This window comes from Salvelinus namaycush, chromosome 8, assembly GCF_016432855.1.
Source record: "Salvelinus namaycush isolate Seneca chromosome 8, SaNama_1.0, whole genome shotgun sequence".
Taxonomy (NCBI): domain Eukaryota; kingdom Metazoa; phylum Chordata; class Actinopteri; order Salmoniformes; family Salmonidae; genus Salvelinus; species Salvelinus namaycush.
In genome coordinates this window covers 58,249,039-58,266,106 of record NC_052314.1, presented here as the reverse complement: position 1 = coordinate 58,266,106, position 17,068 = coordinate 58,249,039, and the positions used below count along the sequence as shown (strand labels likewise).

General features: G+C 45.0%; 1 protein-coding gene across 2 annotated transcripts in view; it reads right to left on the bottom strand.

Annotated features, from left to right (window-relative positions):
• The window catches only part of LOC120052962 (transcription factor Ken-like), a 181,375-nt gene that overhangs the window by 160,974 nt on the left and 3,333 nt on the right, over positions 1 to 17,068 (bottom strand). For both annotated transcript variants that reach the window (XM_039000208.1, XM_039000207.1), the window contains exons 2-6: positions 10,254 to 10,384; positions 9,897 to 10,070; positions 6,323 to 6,484; positions 5,834 to 5,945; positions 5,382 to 5,509 (exon numbers count right to left, since the gene is read on the bottom strand). In XM_039000208.1, the coding sequence (XP_038856136.1) occupies positions 5,382 to 5,509; positions 5,834 to 5,945; positions 6,323 to 6,484; positions 9,897 to 10,070; positions 10,254 to 10,384 (707 nt within the window). The remainder of the gene's footprint in view (positions 1 to 5,381; positions 5,510 to 5,833; positions 5,946 to 6,322; positions 6,485 to 9,896; positions 10,071 to 10,253; positions 10,385 to 17,068) is intronic.

Here is a 17,068-nt window from a genome sequence, read left to right as displayed (position 1 = left end):
TGAAGGCTTCAGGGCGCCCAAGAAAGTCCAGCGAGCGCCAGGACTGTCTCCTAAAGTTGATTCAGCTGCGGGATCGGGGCACCACCAGTACAGAGCTTGCTCAGGAATGGCAGCAGGCAAGTGTGAGTGCATCTGCACGCACAGTGAGGCGAAGACTTTTGGAGGACGGCCTGGTGTCAAGAAGGGCAGCAAAGAAGCCACTTCTCTCCAGGAAAAACATCAGGGACAGACTGATATTTTGCAAAAGGTACAGGGATTGGACTGCTGAGAGGACTGGGGTAAAGTCATTTTCTCTGATGAATCCCCTTTCTGATTGTTTGGGGCATCCGGGAAAAAGCTTGTCCGGAGAAGACAAGGTGAGCGCTACCATCAGTCCTGTGTCATGCCAACAGTAAAGCATCCTGAGACCATTCATGTGTGGGGTTGCTTCTCAGCCAAGGGAGTGGGCTCATTCACAATTTTGCCTAAGAACACAGCCATGAATAAAGAATGGTACCAACACATCCTCCGAGAGCAACTTCTCCCAACCATTCAGGAACAGTTTGGTGACGAACAATGCCTTTTCCAGCATGATGGAGCACCTTGCCATAAGGCAAAAGTGATAACTAAGTGGCTCGGGTAACAAAACAACGACATTTTGGGTCCATGGCCAGGAAACTCCCCAGACCTTAATCCCATTGAGAACTTGTGGTCAATCCTGAAGAGGCGGGTGGACAAACAAAAACCCATAAATTCTGACAAACTCCAAGCATTGATTATACAAGAATGGGCTGCCATCAGTCAGGATGTGGCCCAGAAGTTAATTGACAGCATGCCAGGGCGAATTGCAGAGGTCTTGAAAAAGAAGGGTCAACACTGCAAATATTGACTCTTTGCATCAACTTCATGTAATTGTCAATAAAAGCCTTTGACACTTATGAAATGCTTGTAATTATACTTCAGTATTCCATAGTAACATCTGACAAAAATATCTAAAGACACTGAAGCAGCAAACTTTGTGGAAATGAATATGTGTCATTCTCAAAACGTTTGGCCACGACTGGAGATATATACACTGCTCAAAAAAATAAAGGGAACACTTAAACAACACAATGTAACTCCAAGTCAATCACACTTCTGTGAAATCAAACTGTCCACTTAGGAAGCAACACTGATTGACAATACATTTCACATGCTGTTGTGCAAATGGAATAGACAACAGGTGGAAATTATAGGCAATTAGCAAGACACCCCCAATAAAGGAGTGGTTCTGCAGGTGGTGACCACAGACCACTTCTCAGTTCCTATGCTTCCTGGCTGATGTTTTGTTCACTTTTGAATGCTGGCGGTGCTTTCACTCTAGTGGTAGCATGAGACGGAGTCTACAACCCACACAAGTGGCTCAGGTAGTGCAGCTCATCCAGGATGGCACATCAATGCGAGCTGTGGCAAGAAGGTTTGCTGTGTCTGTCAGCGTAATGTCCAGAGCATGGAGGCGCTACCAGGAGACAGGCCAGTACATCAGGAGACGTGGAGGAGGCCGTAGGAGGGCAACAACCCAGCAGCAGGACCGCTACCTCCGCCTTTGTGCAAGGAGGAGCAGGAGGAGCACTGCCAGAGCCCTGCAAAATGACCTCCAGCAGGTCACAAATGTGAATGTGTCTGCTCAAACGGTCAGAAACAGACTCCATGAGGGTGGTATGAGGGCCCGACGTCCACAGGTGGGGGTTGTGCTTACAGCCCAACACCGTGCAGGACGTTTGGCATTTGCCAGAGAACACCAAGATTGGCAAATTCGCCACTGGCGCCCTGTGCTCTTCACAGATGAAAGCAGGTTCACACTGAGCACATGTGACAGACGTGACAGAGTCTGGAGACGCCGTGGAGAACGTTCTGCTGCCTGCAACATCCTCCAGCATGACCGGTTTGGCGGTGGGTCAGTCATGGTGTGGGGTGGCATTTCTTTGCATTTTCATCTTTAAACCATGCATTGTAGCCATGTTGTATTTCTTACATTGTTCCGTTTTTGGTTTCAGATTTGGCCTTTGTTAGACCTGAATAGCTATATGAGCCTCTGATAGGCTACTAGAACTCTATGCATTAGGCATTTTACCTAAATAATGTGAACCCGATCTGCTCCTATACAGACCCATTTATACAGTATCTTCCACTTTGCTCTTTTGTCTTAACTATTTTTATAAAAAGGGAAACTGGGTTGTGCCTCTAAATGAGGGAGAACCTGAGTACATTCTCAATTAGACTTTTCTGTACCTTCGCTTTAATAAAATACAATTTAGAATACTTTGGAAAAGGTTCATCACACACATCTTCACTACTTTGGCAAGTAAACATGACACTTAATCGGTGAAACATTTTTACAGACATCACACCAACCATCACCATATCTACTCGGCCTCATCATACTCATTCCTTCCTCAGTTCACCTCAACCAGTTCCCTACTACATCCACAATCAACAGAATGAACTACAAACTAACTAGTACTACATTGCATGTCACTATACTCTATACATGGGCTGTGTGCATTTTCTGTTGGTGTATCCTGAGGTAGCTCCTCTCTGAGAACCTCTTCCCGCAGTGCGATCAGCTTCTCTCCCGTGTGGACCTTCGGGTGATTCTTCAGCTGGTGCTGGCAGGAGAACCTCTTCTCACACTGGGGTGCAGCTGTAGGATTTCTCCGCTGCCACATCAGGACAAGTGTGAAACATTGGCCTGGCACAGATGGCAGCCGAACGGTTTGTTCCCCGTGTGCAGGTATTCGCAAACTGGGGTACGCCAAATAAAAATGTGATCCACATTTAAAATTTTCTTCACATTTTCAAACCGTACATTTATATTTTCCAACGGGGCTATACATTTGGGTTAGGTTTATTTCCTGCCTGAGTAGCCTTGTTTTCACTGCCAAAAGTAACCCATCTAGTGTTCAGCTAAATGACAACACAATGTCAACTACAGGTAGCCTAGTCAAATAATTAACATCCAATCACATTAACCGTTACTCTCTCGCGGGAAGCCTTCACTCTTGCGCAGACATTTAGAAACGAAACATGACAATTTGACTGAGAATAAACACGACATGTATAAAAGGAACAGATGCATTAATAAGAAGGGGCTAGAAGCGTCTTATATGGTGAGCTACTGAGTGGCTAGGACAGGCAAGCCCCATACTATTGTGGAGGACTTAATTCTTCCTGCTCCGCAGATATGGCTGGGACAATGCTGGGGGAAAAGGCCCAAAAAACTATACAGACAATGCATTCATCAAACGACTCTGTTTCACGACGCATCAGTGACATGGCAGGAGATGTTTTGAAACAATTACTGCTTTGCATACAAGTCAGTGAATTATATGCGTTACAGCTGGATGAGTCAACAGACGTGGCGGGCCTATCACAGCTCCTGGTATATGTCCGTTACGTTTATGGGGGGGTCAATTAAGGAATACATTCTCTTCTGCAAACCACTGGAAACCAGGACAACATGAGAGGATATTTTTTGAAGTACTGGACAGCTTTGTGACATCAAATGGACTTTGGTGGTCAAGATGTGTTGGTATCTGTACTGATGGCGCAAAAGCCATGACAGGGAGACATAGTGGAGTGGTATCGTGCGTGCAAGCAGTTGCTCCTGATGCCACTTGGTTACACTGCAGCATCCACTGAGAGGCTCTTGCTGCCAAGGGAATGCCTGACAGCTTGAAAGACATTTTGGACACTACAGTGAAAATGGTTAACTTTGTTAAAGCAAGGTCCCTGAACTCTCGTGTATTTTCTGCATTATGCAATGATATGGGCAGCGACCATGTAACGCTTTTACAACATATAGAAGTGCGCTGGTTATCAAGGGGAAAAGTATTGACACTTTTTTTTAAATTGAGAGACTAGCTTAAAGTACTTTACTGCCTATCATTTTCACTTGTCTGACCGCTTGCATGATGACGAGTTTCTCACATGACTGGCCTCTTTTTTCTCGCCTGAATGATCTGAATCTAGGATTACAGGGACTCTCCGCAACTATATTCAATGTGCGAGATATATTCAATGTTCATTTGTGTGCAAATGAATTCAAGCTTACGCACAATGTCAAATGTGATATAGCGAAGCACCTGAGTGAGCTGGGTGCTCAATTACGCAGGTACTTTCCCGAAGCGGATGACACAAACAACTGGAATCGTTATCCCTTTCATGCCCTGCCTCCAGTCAACTTACCGATATCTGAACAAGAGAGCCTCATCGAAATTGCAACAAGCGGTTCTGTGAAAATCAAATTTAAATCAGAAGCCACTACCAGATTTCTGGATAAGGCTGCGCTCAGAGTTTCTTGCCTTGGCAAATCAGGCTGTTAAGACACTGATGCCCTTTGCAACCACGTACCTATGTGGGAGTGGATTCTCGGCCCTCACTAGCATGAAAACTAAATACAGGCACAGACTGTGTGTGGAAAATGATTTAAGACTGAGACTCTCTCCAATACACCCAACATTGCAGAGCTATGTGCATCCACTCAAGCACACCCTTCTCAATTAACCTGTGGCGAGTTATTCACAACTTTTGATGAACAAATAAGGTTTTATATGTAAGATGGCTAAATAAAAAGCAAAATGATTTATTATTATTTGTGCCCTGGTCCTATAAGAGCTCTTTGTCACTTCCCACAAGCTGGGTTGTGACAAACTCGCACTCATTCTTATGTTTAATAAAAGTATCATATAGTGTGTCTGTGTGGCAGGTTTACAATGATAGCAAAAAACATTTGAGAGTGCACTGACCCTGGTGCTAAAGGGGGTACGCAGCTGGAATGTTTGAAGGAGTATGGGACTATAACAAGTTTGGGAACCACTGCTCTGGCGGATCTCCACCTGTTTGGGGAAACTGAAGGCTTTCCCACAGAATGAACACGGGAAGTGCTTCTCTTTGCCACCAGATCTACTGATGGTGTTACTACTACTGTTATTTGTCAATGGGCTTGTGTAGCCATTTAGTGTTGAGCCACTGGCATTGTCTGAGGTCTGGTTTAATATAAGGAGAGTGTGAGGACAACGAAGGCCAGGTAGTGTCTGATGTCACAGGGTCCATGTTCCAGTTGATAGATCCTATAGAAGGCAGGCTGAAGGCAGCACCTGTTAGGGGGTTAACCTGAGGCGTCAGTCTCTCTGAATCACAACTATAGGAGCAGGACGGAGCATCGCTAGCAGAATCTGTGTCTGTCCTCTCCTGCTGCATACTGACACATCCCCGCAGACCAAATCTATGTCTCCTCGTCCCCGTAGTCTGCAGTCTGTTGTCAAGTTCGGATGTTGTTTTGTTTTTCGACTGTCTGTTTCTGGTTGTGGTAAATATGTTATTCCCTAGCCTGAGTTGAGGACGCAGTCCCATCCACTGACCTCCACTATGTCACCTCTGGTCCTGACCTGCTCAGTGACGTCATCCCCTGGGCTCTTGGCTGCACCGGTCAGGGTCTGGGAATCCAAGATGGCTGTCCAGTCTCCTCTATTAGCCTCCAACCAACCACCTGCAGGAAGAGGTTAGAAAATAGACTTTCCAAACATGACAGGGAAAACTCACTTCATTTTGGTAAATTAACTGGTCAAGTTCAGCCATTATAATGTGTGTTTTTGTATGTAAACATACGTTCTATTGATTTCATTTTATGGATGAGGAAAAAAAGCCTGGCGCATCAATTTTCCTTTTGAAGATCTGTTACTGTATGTAGACTATAGGCATTGTCTTACATCAGATAGTGAGACGATTCCTCCAGCACGGATGAGGGATGGGCCTTGCATAGAAGCGATGCCACCTGTCGGAAGACAATGGGTTATATGTATTTCTCTCTTACCTTGCTCCCCCATCTTTAGTCCACTCTGCAGGTCAATGCTCTCTGGTCCGTCTTCTATCGTCTCCTCTTTGACCAGCAGCAGGTCAGGCTTCCCATCCTCCATGTCTACTGACTGTAAGAGATACAGAGTGAGAGGATGTTGGATCAATAAATCTGATAAGGGCATCCTGCTATGGAGCATCTTCTGGTTGGGGTATGAGTACTATGCAACATTTAGTTAATTTGTTACTATGCAAATGTATTAGTTGATTTGATTACTTTACACTCTAATGGTTTGATAATTCAAAGGCATGGTCCCACACTTAAGACAAAATGAATCAAGACCTGGCCCCGTATCCACAAAGAGTGCTGATCTAGGATCTTTCCATATAATCTCATTCATTATGATCTAAAAGGCAAAACTGATCTAAGATCAGCCCTCCTACTCAGTCTTTGTGGATTCGGGCCCTGACCTAATATAATTCAGACAGTAGTTTACAGTGGGCTCACCTCATTGAGACTGTGTGTGGTGCTGTGCTGCTCAGCTGGTTCCTCTGTGGGTTCAGGAGGAGGTGTAGTCTGGTTGTCCTCCATGACTATGTTCCCCTCAGGGTTGCCCAGACCCTCCTCACACCCCTCCTCCTTCACCAGCAGCACCTCTGAACCGTCCTCCTGGAAGAGACAGGTGATACAGATTACAGACATACACTCCCTCAGGTACGTATACACACACAGACACTTTCAACATGGAGTGTTTACCCATCCCCACTACGTCTGAGTCCTATACTGTAGTTACAGAATGACTTCATTGTTGTTAAACCCATCATGGTGGACATAAATATGATGTTGTGGGTAAATATGACTCAGCTATGATAAGTCAAAAGTCAGACAAACCTGACTAAACTATTTTGACGTGCACAGTAGGTGTTTGTTAGTATGTAGGTATATTGGTTATAAAGCGCTGTCAGGTGTATGCAAAATAGGGTGAGATTAGATTTGATGTATACTAAAGAGTCTCAATGAAAGTCTTGGAATGAAAAGTCACATTTTGTGTTTATTAACCATAAACAAGTTTTAAATACACCATATGAAAACCACACATAAAAACGTCTCAACTAGAAATCAACATGAACTTGATGAACTGCATTCATTTTCTCATTAAAAGTAGTTGGAAGTAATGAAATAGGCATTTGTGAACATCATATAGCCTACTCAGTACAAACACAATATGTAACAGACTTTTTATGCTATACTGTTTGTCATTTTACCTTTACATGTTTAAGTCATTTAGCACACACTCTTATTCAGAGCAACTTACAGGAGAAATTAGGGTTAAGTGCCTTGCTCAAGGGCACACAGATTTTTCACCTAGTCTGCTCAGGGATTCGAACCAGCCAACTTTCGGTTACTGGCCCAAAGCTCTTAACCGCTAGGCTACCCGCTGTCCTCTAAATGTGACTTATATATTCCACAATGTCTGGGCCTTGCATTTCAACACGCTTGGTTGTTGTGGAAATTGACCCATTACTGCGGTTTACTTTGTGCATGCATCTACAGTGCCTTCAGAAAGTATTCAGACCGCTTGACCTTTTCCACATTTTGTTACGTTACAGCCTTATTCTAAAATTGATTAAATAAAAATCATCAGCAATCTACACACAATACCCCCTAATGACAAAGTGAAAAGTAAAACAAATTAACTTATTTACATAAGTATTCAGATTATTTGCTATGAGACTCGAAATTGAGTTCAGGTGCATCCTGTTTTCATTGATCATCCTTGATGTTTCTACAACTTGATTGGAGTACACCTGTGGTAAATTCAAGTGATTGGACATGATTTGGAAAGGCATACATCTGTCTATATAAGGTCCCACAGTTGACAGTGCATGTCAGAGCAAAAACCAAGCTATGAGATCGAAGGAATTGTCCGTAGAGTTCTGAGACAGGATTGTGTCAAGGCACAGATCTGGGAAAGGGTACCAACACATTTCTGCAGCATTGAAAGTCCAAGAACACAGTGGCCTCCATCATTCTTAAATGGAAGAAGTTTGGAACCACCAAGACTCTTCCTGGAGCTGGCCACCCGGCCAAACTGAACAATCGGGGGAGGAGGGCATTGGTCAGGGAGGTGACCAAGAACCCGATGGTCACTCTGACATAGCTCCAGAGTTCCTCTGTGGAGACAGGAGAACCTTCCAGATGGACAACCATCTCTGCAGCACTCCACCAATCAGGCCTTTATGGTAGAGTGGCCAGACGGAAGCCACTCCTCAGTAAAAGGTACGACAGCGTGCTTAGAGTTTGCCAAAAGGTACCTAAAGACTCTCAGACCATGAGAAACAAGATTCTCTGGTCTGATGAAACCAAGATTCAACTCTTTGGCCTGAATGCCAAGCATCATGTCTGGAGGAAACCTGGCACCATCATGCTGTGGTTTTTTTGTTTTCATAGGCAGGGACTGGGAGACTAGTCAGGATCGAGGCAAAGATGAACGGAGCGAAGTACAGAGAGATTCTTGATGAAAACCTGCTCCAGCACGCTCAGGACCTCCGACTGGGGCGAAGGTTCACCTTCCAGCAGTACAACGACCCTAAGCACACAGCCAAGACAACGCAGGAGTAGCTTCGGGACAAGTCTCTGAATGTCCTTGAGTGGACTTGAACCCGATCGAACATCTCTGGAGACCTGAAAATAGCTGTGCAGCAATGCTCCCCATCCAACCTGACAGCTTGAGAGGATCTGCAGTGAAGAATGGGAGAAACTCCCAAAATACAGGTGTGCCAAGCTTGTAGAGTCATACTCAAGAAGACTCGATGCTGTAAATGATGCCAAAGGTGCTGAGTAAAGGGTCTGAATAGTTATGTAAATGTCATATTTTTATTTTTAATAAATTAGCAAAAATGTCTAAACAGGTTTTTGCTTTGTCATTATGGGGTATTGTGTGTCCATTTGATGAGGGGGGGGAAAACTATTTAATCCATTTCAGAATAAGGCTGTAACCTAAAGAAATATGGAAAAAGTCAAGGGGTCTGAATACTTTCCGAAGGCACTGTACGTCATCTCGCGGAGTCTACCTTCAATACAGGGTTTAATCTAAATATCAGAAGCTGTCGAGTGGAATGATTACTTTCTATGTTATGGAGTGGAATGTTTTTTTTGCAGGTGTATCTTGAGGTAGCTCCTCTCTGAGAACCTCTTCCCGCAGTGCTTACAGGCAAACGGCCTCTCTCCCGTGTGGATCTTCAGGTGCATCTTTAGATGGTCCTGGCGGGAGAACCTCTTCTCACACTGGGGGCAGCTGTAGGGTTTCTCCCCTGTGTGGAGCCTCTTGTGCCTTTTCAGGGTGCCAGCCTCGGTGAAGCGCATGTGACACTGGGTACAACTGAACCGTTTCTCTTTACTATTGCCTGATGTGGCTCCCCCTCCCTGAGCCTGTGCTCTAGCCCTGTCATTTGGGTTCAAACCCTGGTCGAAAAGGACGTGGCTGTCTGAATCGGAAGGTCTCATCGATGTAGACACTGGGTCTTGATCCCTAAACAAGTGTAAAGGAGAGTGGGTCGCAACATTTGGATTTGTCTCTAAGTTTTCCCTGTAATCTAAGAAATCTCTGCCCTGTGAGTGTCCATCTCCTAGGTTACTATCTGCATTCCATTTGGGAGCAACGTCACCCTCCAATTTCACAGTCACTTCATCTACGACTAGACCCTCCCCTTTCTCATCTAGGCACCCTTCAGAGTATACACTACTACTGTAATGGTTCCAGTCCCCTCTAGACAGATCAGTCTGTGTCTCTAAACACAAGGGCATTTTGCCAGGGTCCATTTCTGTAGTGTAAGAACAAGACGGATCATCACTGCCAGAGTCTAACGATTCACCATGACCACTTGAATAAACCGTTCTCTGGCTTTGGTGAAATACTGGTAAATACTCTGAGCCGGGGGCAGGAGGACAGCCCAGTCTCCGCACCCCCAGTCTCTCTGGTTCTGATCTGTGATCAGAACCTATGTGTAAGAGCCTGTGTGTTACAGTTAACGTCTTTGTGTCTGTCGCTGACTTAAACGGCGTTCTGCGTTCCACTGACCTCCGTGATGCTGCGTATGGTCCTGGGCTGTGCTGGGGCGGTGGTGGGATTCTCTGTGGCTACAGGGGGCGCTCCAGACCCTCCAGTCTGGATGTCTCTGCTGTGCCGTGTGTCCTTCTGTCCCTCAGTCCTCTCCTGCTTGACTCCAGGACCTGCAGCCTCTGCATCTGCAGACTGACAAGAAAAGAAGAGGTTATTATCGGTACAATGGTTGAATTGGATAACAATGTCGAAGAGAAGTCTCACAAGCTCCCCTATGGCAGATAAATGAGGATGTACATGTAAGCAAGTGAATAGCTGGGGACACATTTGATTTACAAAAGTGACACATTTTTAATGCAACACTATTCCACTAACCTCTATCACGATAACGTGCTGGGTTGAGGTTCCACTCCCCTCATCAACAGTGATTGTTTGGTCATCTGTCCATGTGCTGTGTCCTGCTGGTTTCACAAAGCTCCTGTGGCCTTCAGTGAGATGTCCTTCACCTGAGAGAGTGATTGGGGGAAAATAGGTTGTTAGATTAGCTACTGTCTGCTCAACGGTATAGACCCCTTTCTTGTTTGCAAACATTGCCGCACGAGGGTGACTCGTACAATTTGGTTGCAGAACTCAGGGGAGTTAAACGAGTCCATACCTTTTTAAAATGTTTATATATATATATATATATATATATTCTTGGAGAGACTCCTTCCCCTCCAGGAGACTGTCAAACATGATGACAACACCACCCCAATGGGTGTTGCTGAGCAGCTTCAATGTGGTGCTCTTATTCTTCTCACTTTGCTTGGTGAGGTAGATTGCTGCTAGAACTTGATGACCCTTCACATACCTAACCACTTCCATGGCTCTCTTGTAGTGTATCCATTCTTTTCTGTGCCGTGTTGTTGTTAGGTTCTTATTTTTCAGAGTAAATAACTCACGGACTCTAGAGAAGCTTTAACCAAGTTTAATTCTGCCCAAAGGTTCTGGACAGCTGTAATTCAGACAACCCAACATTTCTCCCATCATATATTTATATCCCACTTGAGACACTACTCCTTCTCTCCAATCCTTACATCTTATGGTTCTACAGGAAAAGAGTAACAGGATACTTAACCCTTATTACTTCCTTCAGGGGATCTGACCTCAACCCCTCCTTCACCTAATCCACAGATGTCCATCTGTCTCCCCTACATCAACACGTTGCTCTCCTCCCGTTCCACCCAACACATTCCAAAGCCATCTGTCTTTCTACCGAGAACCATTCTTCTTCTATCATTTATTCTATATCTCAATGTTCAAAATGTCGAACCCAACAATGGCCTTGAAGATCAGATTCAATGCATGAGCAGCACAGCCAATGGGTGTGATGTGTGGGTAGGACTCCTCCACTTTAGACCAAGCAGCCTTCATGTTCACAGCATTGTCTGTCACCAGTGCAAATAGCTTCAGTGGTCCAAGGTCATTGATGACTGCCTTCAGCTCATCTGCAATGTAGAGACCGGTGTGTCTGTGGTCCCTTGTGTCTGTGCTCTTGAGGAATACTGGTTGAGGGGTGGAGATGATGTAGTTAATTATTCCTTGCCCACAAACATTCGACCACCCATCAGAAATGATTGCAATACAGTCTGCTTTCTCTATGATTTGCTTGACCTTCACTTGAACTCTGCATCCAGCAAATGAGTAGATAAAGCATGTCTGGTTGGAGGGGTGTATGCTGGGCAAAGAACATTCAGAAATCTCTTACAATACACATTGCCTTTGAGCATCAGAGGTGAACCAGTTGCATACACAGCTCGAGTGAGACATTCATCAGCATTTCTCTGACTACGATTCTCCATTGAATCAAAAAAACTTCTGATACCAGGAGGACCATGAGCTGTTGCTATCGATAAGGTGTCTGATTCATCATTTTCACCTTGAATAGAAGTAGAGGGACTTTTGTCAGAGGTTGCTTGTTGTGAGTGCTAAGGGAATTTTATGCACTTGGCCAGACGATTCTGCATCTTTGTTGCATTCTTCACATATGATTTGGAACAATATTTGCAAATGTACACAGCTTTTCCTTCTACATTAGCTGCAGTGAAATGTCTCCACATCAGATAGTGCTCGTAGCATTTTCCTGTAAAGAAAAAATATATACAATTCCATGTACAGATAAATAGTTAAGCAGTTAGATTAAACAACTCCTTTGTAAGATAAATGTTTTAAAATGAAACATGTATGGAAACGGGCGAATTAACACTCCTCGGTTAGCAGGCTCAAGCAACCCATATGGTAGCAAAAACTAACTAGCAGAAATTGTTAACAAGTTAGAAATTATTTAAACACACTTTGCTGTAGGCTACTATTTACTAGTTAACAAAAAATCATGTATGTCATATAAAATATATTCACCCCACCCAGTATTGCAATCAAAACTTACCAGAAAGGATGTAGTCCTTGGCTCAGACAGTGTAGTAATGTGGGCCCAATAGCATCTCATTAGTGTACAAGATCTTGAGAATCAGCTGTACATGTGATGGAAGAATGCACTGGGCATGCAGAGGGTTGCAATTCCATTGAATTGGGGATAGTTTAACCAAAATATGCCACAAGACCTAGAATTGCCTTATGTGTATCCCACAAAAAAGGTTCACTGTTATAAGCTCTTTTTTGATAAATCTAAGCAAAATTCCCCAGTGCTTAACTTCCCATGGAAAAATTCCAGAAATTTACCAGAAAGATTCCGACCCTATTCAAGACTATTTCACAAAGTGGGTGGAAGCCTACCCTCTACGATCAAGCTGTGACAGTGGCTGAAGTTCTGACAGCTAAATGGGTGTGTCGCTATGGAGCCCTACAGACACTCCACAGCAATCAAGGCTCCAATTTCGAGTCTGAAGTCTCCCAAAGAATGTGGCGCAGCGGTCTAAGGCACTGCAGCTCAGTGCTAGAGGTGTCACTACAGACCCTGGTTCGATTCCAGGCTGTGTCACAACCGGCTGTGATTGGGAGTCTCATAGGGTGGCGCACAATTGGCCCAGCGTCGTTAGGGTTTGGCCAGGGTACGCCGTCATTGTAAATAAGAATTTGTTCTCTTCCATCCTCTCTATTCCTCTTATAGCTCTTGAACTAGTTGTCTAGCCCAATGCGTGTCCCAGAAGTACAGTCGTGGCCAAAAGTTAAGAATGACACACATTCATTTTCAGTCTGCTGCCTTAGTTTGTATGATGGCAATTTGCATATACTCCAGAATGTTATGAAGAGTGATCAGATGAATTGCAAAGTTCCTCTTTGCCATGCAAATGAACTGAATCCCCAAAAAACATTTCCACTGCATTTCAGCCCTGCCACAAAAGGACCAGCTGACATGTCAGTGATTCTCTCGTTAACACAGGTGTCAGTGTTGACGAAGACAAGGCTGGAGATCACTCTGTCATGCTGATTGAGTTCGAATAACAGACTGGAAGCTTCAAAAGGAGGGTGGTATTTGGAATCATTGTTCTTCCTCTGTCAGCCATGGTTACCTGCAAAGGAAACACGTGCCGTCATCATTGCTTTGCAAAAAAAGGGCTTCACAGGCAAGGATATTGCTGCCGGTAAGATTGCACCTAACTCAACCATTTATCGGATCATCAAGAACTTCAAGGAGAGCGGTTCAATTGTTGTGAAGGCTTCAGGGCGCCCAAGAAAGTCCAGCGAGCGCCAGGACTGTCTCCTAAAGTTGATTCAGCTGCGGGATCGGGGCACCACCAGTACAGAGCTTGCTCAGGAATGGCAGCAGGCAAGTGTGAGTGCATCTGCACGCACAGTGAGGCGAAGACTTTTGGAGGACGGCCTGGTGTCAAGAAGGGCAGCAAAGAAGCCACTTCTCTCCAGGAAAAACATCAGGGACAGACTGATATTTTGCAAAAGGTACAGGGATTGGACTGCTGAGAGGACTGGGGTAAAGTCATTTTCTCTGATGAATCCCCTTTCTGATTGTTTGGGGCATCCGGGAAAAAGCTTGTCCGGAGAAGACAAGGTGAGCGCTACCATCAGTCCTGTGTCATGCCAACAGTAAAGCATCCTGAGACCATTCATGTGTGGGGTTGCTTCTCAGCCAAGGGAGTGGGCTCATTCACAATTTTGCCTAAGAACACAGCCATGAATAAAGAATGGTACCAACACATCCTCCGAGAGCAACTTCTCCCAACCATTCAGGAACAGTTTGGTGACGAACAATGCCTTTTCCAGCATGATGGAGCACCTTGCCATAAGGCAAAAGTGATAACTAAGTGGCTCGGGTAACAAAACAACGACATTTTGGGTCCATGGCCAGGAAACTCCCCAGACCTTAATCCCATTGAGAACTTGTGGTCAATCCTGAAGAGGCGGGTGGACAAACAAAAACCCATAAATTCTGACAAACTCCAAGCATTGATTATACAAGAATGGGCTGCCATCAGTCAGGATGTGGCCCAGAAGTTAATTGACAGCATGCCAGGGCGAATTGCAGAGGTCTTGAAAAAGAAGGGTCAACACTGCAAATATTGACTCTTTGCATCAACTTCATGTAATTGTCAATAAAAGCCTTTGACACTTATGAAATGCTTGTAATTATACTTCAGTATTCCATAGTAACATCTGACAAAAATATCTAAAGACACTGAAGCAGCAAACTTTGTGGAAATGAATATGTGTCATTCTCAAAACGTTTGGCCACGACTGGAGATATATACACTGCTCAAAAAAATAAAGGGAACACTTAAACAACACAATGTAACTCCAAGTCAATCACACTTCTGTGAAATCAAACTGTCCACTTAGGAAGCAACACTGATTGACAATACATTTCACATGCTGTTGTGCAAATGGAATAGACAACAGGTGGAAATTATAGGCAATTAGCAAGACACCCCCAATAAAGGAGTGGTTCTGCAGGTGGTGACCACAGACCACTTCTCAGTTCCTATGCTTCCTGGCTGATGTTTTGTTCACTTTTGAATGCTGGCGGTGCTTTCACTCTAGTGGTAGCATGAGACGGAGTCTACAACCCACACAAGTGGCTCAGGTAGTGCAGCTCATCCAGGATGGCACATCAATGCGAGCTGTGGCAAGAAGGTTTGCTGTGTCTGTCAGCGTAATGTCCAGAGCATGGAGGCGCTACCAGGAGACAGGCCAGTACATCAGGAGACGTGGAGGAGGCCGTAGGAGGGCAACAACCCAGCAGCAGGACCGCTACCTCCGCCTTTGTGCAAGGAGGAGCAGGAGGAGCACTGCCAGAGCCCTGCAAAATGACCTCCAGCAGGTCACAAATGTGAATGTGTCTGCTCAAACGGTCAGAAACAGACTCCATGAGGGTGGTATGAGGGCCCGACGTCCACAGGTGGGGGTTGTGCTTACAGCCCAACACCGTGCAGGACGTTTGGCATTTGCCAGAGAACACCAAGATTGGCAAATTCGCCACTGGCGCCCTGTGCTCTTCACAGATGAAAGCAGGTTCACACTGAGCACATGTGACAGACGTGACAGAGTCTGGAGACGCCGTGGAGAACGTTTTGCTGCCTGCAACATCCTCCAGCATGACCGGTTTGGCGGTGGGTCAGTCATGGTGTGGGGTGGCATTTCTTTGGGGGCCGCACAGCCCTCCATGTGCTCGCCAGAGGTAGCCTGACTGCCATTAGGTACCGAGATGAGATCCTCAGACCCCTTGTGAGACCATATGCTGGTGCGGTTGGCCCTGGGTTCCTCCTAATGCAAGACAATGCTAGACCTCATGTGGCTGGAGTGTGTCAGCAGTTCCTGCAAGAGGAAGACATTGATGCTATGGACTGGCCCGCCCGTTCCCCAGACCTGAATCCAATTGAGCACATCTGGGACATCATGTCTCGCTCCATCCACCAACGCCACGTTGCACCACAGACTGTCCAGGAGTTGGCGGATGCTTTAGTCCAGGTCTGGGAGGAGATCCCTCAGGAGACCATCCGCCACCTCATCAGGAGCATGCCCAGGCGTTGTAGGGAGGTCATACAGGCACGTGGAGGCCACACACACTACTGAGCCTCATTTTGACTTGTTTTAAGGACATTACATCAAAGTTGGATCAGCCTTTAGTGTGGTTTTCCACTTTAATTTTGAGTGTGACTCCAAATCCAGACCTCCATGGGTTGATACATTTGATTTCCATTGATCATTTTGGTGTGATTTTGTTGTCAGCACATTCAACTATGTAAAGAAAAAAGTATTTAATAAGAATATTTCATTCATTCAGATCTAGGATGTGTTATTTTAGTGTTCCCTTTATTTTTTGAGCAGTGTAGTTTTGTCACTTATTGAGCAATTCAAAAATCTCTCTATATATATCCACAGTACCAATCAAACATTCTACAATGTAGAAAATAGTAAAAATAAAGAAACCCTGGAATGAGTAGCTGTGTCCAAACTTTTGACTGGTACAGTATATTTGACAAAATAAGCACCTTGCGCTTGCTTGCTGGATAAAAAATAGGCTACAGCGTTCACCGTGAAATAGCGGGGAGATTTGAATGGCGAGAGCTTTTCTGGTGTGATGTGATCACATTGCCTGGTGGTAAAAATGCAATAATGTGGAATCCTCTCTTCTCCAGGCACCCAATGTTTATGTTTACAATAACATGTATTGTGTCAGAATGTCCAAATTTAGAATGCTTCTCATGAAATGTATTAAATGAAAAAAAGAAACATCTTCACTGTCAGCTGTGTTTATTTTCAGAACTTAACGTGTAAATATTTGTATGAACATAACAAGATTCAACAACAGAGACACAAACAGAACAAGTTCCACAGACATGTGACTAACAGAAATGGAATACCGTGTCCCTGAACAAAGGGGGGATCAAAATCAAAAGTAACAGTCAGTATCTGGTGTGGCCACCAGCTGCATTAAGTATTGCAGTGCATCTCCTCCTCATGGACTGCACCAGATTTGCAAGTTCTTGCTGTGAGATGTTACCCCACTCTTCCACCAAGGCACCTGCAAGTTCCCAGACATTTCTGGGGGGGAATGGCCTTAGCCCTCACCCACTGATCCAACAGGTCCCAGACGTGCTCAATGGGATTGAAATCCAAGCTCTTCACTGGCCATGGCAGAACACTGACATTCCTGTCTTGCAGGAAATCACGCAAAGAATGAGCAGTATGGCTGGTGGCATTGTCATGCTGGAGGGTCATGTCAGGATGAGCCTGCA